This window comes from Nicotiana tabacum, chromosome 12 (assembly GCF_000715075.1).
Source record: "Nicotiana tabacum cultivar K326 chromosome 12, ASM71507v2, whole genome shotgun sequence".
Lineage (NCBI taxonomy): Eukaryota > Viridiplantae > Streptophyta > Magnoliopsida > Solanales > Solanaceae > Nicotiana > Nicotiana tabacum.
Genome location: NC_134091.1, coordinates 125601791 through 125611237, shown reverse-complemented (window position 1 = coordinate 125611237; position 9447 = coordinate 125601791). Strand labels below are relative to the sequence as shown.

The window sequence follows — 9447 nt, the reverse complement described above, 5'->3', positions numbered from 1 at the left end:
GCTAAGGCGGGTCACTTACATTATCTGTACGCAATATTAATAACAACAACAATAATAGAAATAAATCAGGTAACTCATCTAAAATAATTAAAGCCAACTCAGCAGTCATAACCAATTATCATTTCCATCAATTCTGTTGCAGCATGCAACCCGCTCTCACAATATATTCACATTCAGTTCTGTTGCGGCGTGCAATCCGCTCTCATAATATATTCATTTTAATCAAGTCTGTTGCGGCGTGCAACCCAATCCTCCAATATGGATTTTTCATAAGTCTGTTGCGGCGTGCAACCCGATCCTCCAATATATTTATTATAATTAATTCTGTTGCGGCGTGCAACCCGCTCCTCCAACATATTCATTTACCAATTCTTATAGAAGAAATTTCCCCAATAAATGCAATAATTAATATAAAATTATAAGACAACAAGCATACAATAATTATGATTTAATTATGAAACAAATAAAGGCAAATAGCAAATTATTATGAAAATCAGAGAGAAAATATGCCGTTTAATATTTAATATGCTAAATATCAAATAACAATTAAGGCACCTAATTCAAATAGCATGTAACAATTAATGCAGGAATTCAAAAATTAATATTTGACAAAGAATAGGAGAGAAATAATTTTTATAATAATTAATTCATGATTTAAAATAATTTATGATTTTTCAAGTAAGGAGGCAAACAATTAATTTGATGACGTATAGACATTCGTCACCTCGCCTATACGTCGTTCACATGCATTTCACATAACAAATAATTTAAGGGTTCTATTCCCTCAAGTCAAGGTTAACCACGACACTTACCTCGCTTTGCAAATTCCAATCAATTACTCGACCACAACTTTTTCTTTTAAATTTGTCTCCAAAAGCTTCAAATCTATCCACAAATAATTTGATGTACTCAATACAAATCATAGGAATTAATTCCATATGAATTTATAAATTTTCCGGATAAAATTCGAAATTCATTAAAATATTTGGCAGTGGGACCCACGTCTCAAATCTCGGAAAAACTTACGAAATCCGAACACCCATTCCGAGATGAGTCCAACCATACAAAAATTATCCAATTCCGATGTCAAATGGACTTTCAAATCTTTAATTTTCTTTTTTGGAAGATTTTATAAAAATCTGATTTTTCTTCCATAAATTCACGGATTCATGATATAAATGAGTATGAAATCATAAAATATAATCAACATAGGATAAGGAACACTTACCCCAATATTTTTCGGTGAAAATTGCCCAAAAATCGCCTTACCCGAGCTCAAAAATGGAAAAGGGTTGAAAATGGGACGAATCCCATTTTTCAGAACTTAAGTTCTGTTTCTGGGACTTTTACTCTTCGCGAACGCGGTCAGTGCCTTGCGTTCGCGAAGCACAAATTTGTGTTGTCCCATTTTACACTTCGCGAACGCGAGGGCTACTTCATGAACGCGAAGCTTGCCTAGCTTGACCTTCGCGAACGCGAGATGCCCTTTGCGAACGCGAAGGCAATAATCCTGGTCAGCCTCTTTCCCTTCGCGAACGCGAGGCTTCAGTCGCGAACGCGAAGCTTTGAACCTCAAGCCTTCGCGAACGCGGTCACTCTGCCGCGAACGCGAAGTACAAAACGTGCCAGCCCCAATTTGCTCTTCGCATTCGCGAGAGTACCTTCGCGAACGCGAAGAAGAACACACCAGAAGCCTGAAGTCTGCAGAAAACTAGATTTTCTAAGTCCGAAAATGATCCGTTAACCACCCGAAACCAACCCGAGCCCTCGGGGCTCCAAACTAAACATTCACTCAAGTCCTAAAATATCATACGAACTTGCTCGCGTGATCAAATCACCAAAATAACACCAAGAACTACGAATCGGACACCAAATCAAAGGAAATTTTCAAGAAAACTTTAAAACTTATATTTTTACAACCGGACGTCCGAATCACGTCAAATCAACTCCGATTCTCACCAAATTCGCCAGACAAGTCATAAATATTATAGTGGACCTACACCGGGCTCCAGGACCAAAATACGGACCCGAGGTCAATAAATCCAACATCAGTAATTTCTTAAAAATCATTAAGCTTTCAAGCTTTTAATTTTTCATCAAAATTCCATATCTCGGGCTAGGGACCTCGAAATTCGATTCCGGACATATGCCCAACTCCCAAATCACGATATGGACCTACCGGAATTGTCAAAATACTGATCCGTGTTCGTTTGCTCAAAATGTTGACCAAAGTCAACTCAGTTGAGTTTTAAAGCTCTATTTCACATTTTAATCCATTTTTCACATGAAAACTTTCCGAAAATTTTACGGATTGCGCACGCAGGTCGAGAAATGATAAATGGTGTTTTTCGAGGTCTTAGAATACAAAATTACTTATTAAATTTAAAGATAAAATTTTGGGTTATCACACTTGGAGTAACGGTAAAGTTGTCTCTGTGTGACCTATAAGTCATGGTTCGAGCCATGAAAGCAATAACTAATACTTGTATTAGGGTAGGCTGTCTACATCACATCCTTTGTGGTGCGGCCCTTCCCCGATCCTGCGTGAACGCGGGATGCCTTGTACATCGGGCTGCCCTCTTTATATCCAAATAATTAGTTGTCTTTGGTCATTGTAACCTAATTTATCCATTAGAAATGTACAAAAAAATCAGTTATAATTAACATATAAATGTTCTTCATATATAGAGGAGTTGTCCATTTAACATTGATAGATTGAACTATGGTCATGTATCTTTGAATAAACTTGAAAAGTTCAAGGACTTCAGTCATTGTATCTATATGCATGGTATGTACATTAGTCCCTTAAAAATGTAAGTATATGTGTCAATACATAAGCATGGTCTTGAAAGGCTATATTTTCCTAACACAATGTACAAAATCTGAAGAAACTTCACAAGAAAAAGTACTGATTATGCTTAGAAGGTTTTAGTCTTTTGCTGTATCAACATTAGCTTCATTGCTTTCAATAGTTCCAATGTTATTTGTATTACTTTGAAATGGTGCTGGGGATTTGGAAGTATCTTCAGCTTCCTCCTCCTCCTTTTTCTTGCTCCCTGATAGATATGCCAAAGCAGTGACTACATCGCTGATCAACGGACGAACACTGGCTTCCTGTTGCAGACACATTGCTGCAATTGCTAGAGCTTGGTACAGTCCCTTCTTTGGGTAGTTCCCTTCAAGCATTGGATCTACCATTAAGTGAAACTTTTTCTTGTCTTTGAACAGTGGTTGTGCCTGTCAAGCAATTTGTGTAAGAGGTTAACTTCTATACGTTGATCATGTAAAAGAATTCTTACAACGAAAAGATAATTACAGGTAAACCGTCCATAAAAGTCGTATTAGTAACCTGGAAAATCAAGCGAGTTGCTTGCTACACCAGGTTAACATACATTGATGTCACCGGGGCGGAGCTAGTATACATGTTACGGGTTCGGTCAAACCCAGTAACTTTGGTCCAAACTCTGTATTTGTCTTAATAAATCGATTGAATATGTACAAATTCTTAATTTAGAACCCAGTACTTTAAAAGAACTAGAATTTCGAACCCAGTAACTTTAAATCCTAGCTCCGCCTCTGGATGTCAGTGTATAAAGTCTAACACAATGGTAGAAATTGCCATCGTATGACAAGGGGGTCATTAGTTTAAGTCGTGGAAACATCTTCTTGTAAAAAAGTAAGGTAAGATTGTGTAAGATAGACCCAATGTGGTTCGACCCTTCTTAGGATCCCGCACATAGTGAGAATTTTGTGCAACGTTCTACCCTTTTATAATTAGTTTGGAATGGTTCATAATGTTTCAACAATGTTCTAATTGGAAGTAAAGAGTAATCTCATTGCTTAAGCATTTCATAGTGAACATTGAAATGTTGGAACTTACCCACTGAACAAGATTCTGTTCTTCACTTGGTTTTGAGGTGTCAATGACTCTTCTTCCTGTGATCATTTCCAAAAATACAACTCCAAAGCTGTAAACATCAGATTTTGTAGTCAATTGACCTGTGGAAGCATATTCAGGTGCACAATAACCATATGTTCCCATGACCCTGGTGGAGACATGACTCTTATCGCCCGTTGGCCCTAACTTGGCAAGTCCAAAATCCGAGAGCTTCGGATTGAAATTCTCGTCTAGAAGTATGTTGGAGGCTTTAAAATCGCGGTAAATCACCGGAGGATTAGCTGTTTCATGCAAGTATTCAAGTCCTTTTGCTGCTCCTGCTGCAATTTTCATCCTTGTATCCCAATCAAGTGGTTTCTTATCTGGATCAAGTTCTGCCAAACAAGGTGATTATAATTGGTAAATAATGTGAAAATCAAACTCAAGGCTCATGTTACTAGTTATGTTGCGCGAACTCTCCAAAAATGTTGTTGAACCAGCATTAGATCCTCCAAAAGTGCAATAATTTTGGAGGATCCGACATGCACCTAGCAACATTTCTGGAGAGTCCGAGCCATGTATCATTAACAATGCTAAAAACGGTTGGCAAAAGGGTAGTCCGGTGCGCTAAGCACCCAATTGGCTTATTATAGCGCTTGGGTTGAAGGAGCCCCTCCGGAGTCTGCACACCCACATTAAGCGCAGGTACCTACTGAGTGCGAGTGCCGAGTGACTGTGAGGTTGGAGTGGATGGGAGGACAGAGTGGTTGTTACTCTAAGAATATGCACTTGATTTCATTACTGTGTACTTCAGCTGACCTATATCACTGTCATGTAGTTTCTAAGAGATACTATATCTTGTTTCAATTGAACGTGACATGAATTAACTGTTTTGGCTTCAAATGTCGAACTTGAAACCATGCCTATTTCTTTTTTTTTTTGGGGGGGGGAGAGGCCGGACCACAAGGGTCTATTGTAAGCATCCTTGGCCTGCATTTCTGCAAGAGGTTGTTTCCACGGCTTTAACCTGCGACCTCTTGGTCACAAGGCAACAACTTTATCAGTTACGCCAGTACTAAAAAGGGTTACTTGATGAATATGCAAAATTTCAAGTTGCGTAAAGAAAGTAAGAAATGGTGACATATCAATATGCATACCAAGAAGGTGATCTTCTAGTGAACCATTTGGCATGAATTCATATACTAATATTCTCTGTTCACCGTCTGAACAATATCCTACCAAATTGACAAGATTAGGGTGATGAAGCAGACTTAATATCAGAACCTCCACAAGAAATTCTCTAGTTCCTTGGAAACCATTCCTGTCAAGTTGCTTCACAGCAACATCCTTAAATAAAAAAATACAAAAAATAAAGAAGTTAAACCTTTTGATAGAATAATCATTTTAACTATCAAAATTTGAAGCAAGTATATTATACCGGAGAGATAGAGGGTGTGATTGGTATGAAGGAAAATATTTTAAGAAAATACGTCAACTTTTGGTGTTTGGTTGCTAGAAAATATTTTTAAAAGTTGACTTCTGTCATACTAAACACACCCTAGAGAGAAAATCGAGGCGAGGAGAGTACCAAATTCTTGCTTTCAATGTGTCCCTTGTACACTCTCCCAAAACCACCTTCACCAAGCAAACGATCATTGTCAAAGTTTTGAGTGGCAAGCTTCAATTCTTGAAATGTGAAGATTTCAGCAGAAATGTTCCCTTTTCCAAGTTTTGCTATTTCTTCTGCTATGTACCTCCTTCTGCTGCTGTCTGCACACCAGCACAAGGATGATTATGATGTGAAAGCTGGAGAAAACTCAGGTCCTTTGGGAAGTTAATTGGTTTTAGAATGATAAAAAGGGTAGTCCGATGCAAGAGATATCCCGCATTAACGCAGGGCCCGAGCAAGGGCCGCACCCTAAGGGGTATGATGTAGACAGTCTACTCTGATGCAAGTATCGGTGGTTGACTCCACGGCTCGAACCCGTGACCTATAGGTCACACGGAGACAACTTTACCGTTGCTGCGAGGCTTCCCTTTGGTTTTAGAATGATAATGTGAAGAAAAGTTATTCAATGAACTTCCAACATAAGCATTTTATTACGGTGATTCGATTATTTCTATGCTCTGACCTATAACCGTTTTCATTGAACTTCCAACACAAGCATTTTATTATGGCAATTCTATTATTTTTATGCTGGATGTCAACCTATCGTAACTTTTTTCAATGAAATTCCAACACAAGCAATTCACATGGTGGTTCAACTATTTTTATGTTGATCGTCAACCTATTGCAACCCTTTTCAATGAATTTCCAACACAAGCATTTTTCGTATGGGAGTTCTACTATTTTTATGTTCGCTATCAACCTATAGCAACCTCTTTTTTTGTCTAGACTTGGGACCGGCTAATTTGCTAAGCACATATAAGGCTAGTTTTTCAAAACAGACATTAATGTGATCAATTTATGTTTGATGTCACTCAAATAAAATGCATTTGATTCTTTTATGAAGCCCCATACCATTTAATTTATTTAGCAACTATGTTTATTTTGATGGTTAATCAACTCCGTTTTTTTGGTAGGATCTTGAATACCAAAGGCAATGTCTTTTTATTGATAAAAGAACAACAACAACAACAACAACAACAACAACAAATCCAGTGTAACTCACACATGTGGGGTCTGGAGAAGGTAATGTGTACACATATCTTATCCCTACCTTAAGAAGGTAGAAATGTTGTTTCCGACAGACCCTCAAAAAAAGAAAACCATGCAAAATTGTAAAACATGCAAAGACAAAGCAATTCTAATTAAATTTAACAAAATTGGATGGCCAGAAATAATAGATAAAACCAAAGGGCAGACAAATTTTACCAGTTCTAAAAGAAAGATTGGATTGAGTTTTTGTGTTCTTGTGTTCTTGAATATTCTTTGTCAAAGATCTTTTATGAACAGTTTCTTCCTTTGCAACACAACATGTAAAGCAATTCATCTTCATTTTCTTCTTGTTACCCAATGTCATACCTAAGATTCACAACAAAAATCATCAAGAATGAGGTTCTCCTTTTTATTTCTTATTTTTCCTAGTCAACGGATTTCGCTCATCAAGTTCTTGTTTGATCTTCTACCCGTAAGAACATCACAATGTTCGTCTTTTTGGGATTAATGTCCTAGTTGTTGCCAATTTAATTTGATCTTCCGCCCATTACAACACCACAATGTTCGTCTTTTGGGGATTAATATCCTAATTGTTGCCAAATTTAATTATGAAATTCCCAGATAGGAATCCAAGAGGAACACATTAATAAAGTTAATAATCCACATGAAGATGAAAATTGAAGCCCTTTGATTCCAGAAAGAAACAATTTTCTTTCTGGCCTTTTAGGGAATCAATAAAAAAAATATTGGTTAGGAAAAATGTTTGTTTTGCTTCCTTTGCCCTTCAGATAAAACGATTTCTGGTATGATAGGAATATACTTAAATTCATTTTGTTCCTTCTTTGGAGAATGTTACACTTGTCAAAGAAATATTTCTTTGAAAAGCAGGTAGAAATATTTTTGTATGACTAAATTGACTGGCCTTCTTTTATTTTACCTATGTTAATTACTATTTTTTTTATTGATGGGAAAGCAATAAACTGATTTTTATATTTATTCTCTGACTTTAATTAAAAGGTGACTTACTTTATCTTTTACCTTCCATTTATTTCGGAAAATTTCAAAATGTACATAGATCTTCTCTATGCAATTTCTAATAGTATAGCTAACAAGTTTATTCTAACTTTTTTTTCGTATACAACAGCATTATATTATCTATTTCTTTACTTTTTTTTCCACCATGTCCGGTACTCACATAGTCACATTGGAGCACAACTATATCCGACAACTGCATTATATTATCTATTTTTTTTCTTTTTTTCCTACCGTGCACAACTATATCTGAATTCGCAACACACGTAAGGCTTCATTCGGGGGAAGCACTTACTACTCAAATTTTTTCTATACCCAAAGCTCGAACTGAGACCTCTGATCAAGGAAAAAGCAATCTATCCGCTGCACTACGATACTATGATCTTCTTTGTATATGATAATATATGAACTTTTGACCAACCATTTTGTAATGCTTTCTCTAATGCCTGCCGAAATGCCGGGAAAAACACTAAGCCTAAGTAATTCATACTAAATTGATATCGATAATCACAAACTTTAAGATTGTCTTTGTTCTACCTTTTCTTCTATGTTTTCTATGTCTTTATTGTTGTGAAATCCTCTTGTGAAATTATATCATCTTTAAGATTATATCAAATTTGTTGTTATTCTGAAGTGGAGAAGAAAAGATAATATACTTTTATAAACATCATATCATATTTATATATACTAGAAAATACCAAAAGATACACAAACTAGTTTTTACGCACTAAAATCCCGCTATGCGCGGAACCAAAAGAAGGGCCGAACTACAAATATTTATTATACACAACCCATGCAAAGATGTTATTTCCACGGCTTACCGGGAACTCACGTCAAGGCTTCCTTGTAGTATTTATAATATACTACTAAATAAATAAATAAAGGCATCCCTCAGAACAAAGCTTCTCATCAATGGACATCAGGCCACTACTTTTAAATTATTCAGCTAGTTCATCAATGGGATAAAAAACCGCCAAACACTAAAGAAAAAAACAAGATACATTAAAAAAAACGATACAAAAAGCATCTCACATTCAGATAGCGCTCGAGAAATTTACAGTTAGTCCAAGGCTTTCCTTCAAAATACATTAAAAAGCATCACAAAAAATAGAGAATAATTAGCACTTTAAAGTTATTAGTCTAGTATTCAGATTGGGGAAAAAAAGAGTTCAGATTTGAAATAGCAGAAAATAATTAGAATAGTAAATTGTAAAGAACTACATGAGGTATGTAAGAAAATAATGCATCCCTCAGAATTAATTTTGTCTTCCTTAAATATCAGTCTACTTTTAACGTTAAATTTATAAAGTATTCATCACAGGGATGTAGCAGGAGTAAAAAAAATTAGGAAAAAGAGAAAAAATGGAATAAATATCGCTCGGAATTAATTTGCTCATCAATGGATATTTCAGTCCACTACTTTTAAAACATAATTTTACTCGTCATAGCGATAATAATCCGAAGAAAATCGAAAGAAAAAAATGATACTTTAAAAACACCAAAAACAAAATACAGTGTACCCAAAACAAAACAATGAAAATCTAAGTTGAAAAAGATACCAAAACTGAAGAATCACCAACTAAGCACAATGATATTCGCAGAAAATGTAGAAAGCAAAAAGGAAAGAAGAGTGGAGACGGCGACTATGGAAAATGGAGTAAAGGGTTTTATATAGAAAGAAGAGAATGGGCTAAAGTGGAACTATAAGCCCACATCTCGATCCTAAGCCCTCTTACCATCTAATTTGGGAAAACTACAGTAGTATAACCCCTCTTAAAATGGGGTGAACAGTTACCCACACAAATAAAATTATTTATCTTTATCTATTCATTTATTTTTTTACCCATCAAACTAATTATATTTTCTATTCATAGTAATT

General features: G+C 35.8%; 1 protein-coding gene and 3 non-coding genes across 4 annotated transcripts; all 4 read right to left on the bottom strand.

Annotated features, from left to right (window-relative positions):
- Positions 1-2715: 2715 nt before the first annotated feature.
- LOC107760808 (putative serine/threonine-protein kinase PBL23) lies at positions 2716-7308 on the bottom strand. Its single transcript, XM_016578912.1, has 5 exons — positions 6753-7308; positions 5466-5647; positions 5035-5224; positions 3881-4272; positions 2716-3237 (listed from the first exon to the last, which is right to left on the bottom strand). The coding sequence occupies exons 1-5, from the start codon at positions 6898-6900 to the stop codon at positions 2929-2931; spliced, it is 1221 nt and encodes a 406-aa protein (XP_016434398.1). The 5' UTR covers positions 6901-7308; the 3' UTR covers positions 2716-2928.
- A 1145-nt stretch (positions 7309-8453) lies between these two features.
- On the bottom strand, positions 8454-8533 carry LOC142167742 (small nucleolar RNA R21). Its single transcript, XR_012697828.1, has one exon. It is a non-coding gene; the product is annotated as a small nucleolar RNA R21 (small nucleolar RNA).
- Positions 8534-8812: 279 nt separating this feature from the next.
- LOC142167744 (small nucleolar RNA R21) lies at positions 8813-8894 on the bottom strand. The gene has a single exon (XR_012697830.1). It is a non-coding gene; the product is annotated as a small nucleolar RNA R21 (small nucleolar RNA).
- A 46-nt stretch (positions 8895-8940) lies between these two features.
- LOC142167743 (small nucleolar RNA R21) lies at positions 8941-9021 on the bottom strand. Its single transcript, XR_012697829.1, has one exon. It is a non-coding gene; the product is annotated as a small nucleolar RNA R21 (small nucleolar RNA).
- Positions 9022-9447: the final 426 nt, after the last annotated feature.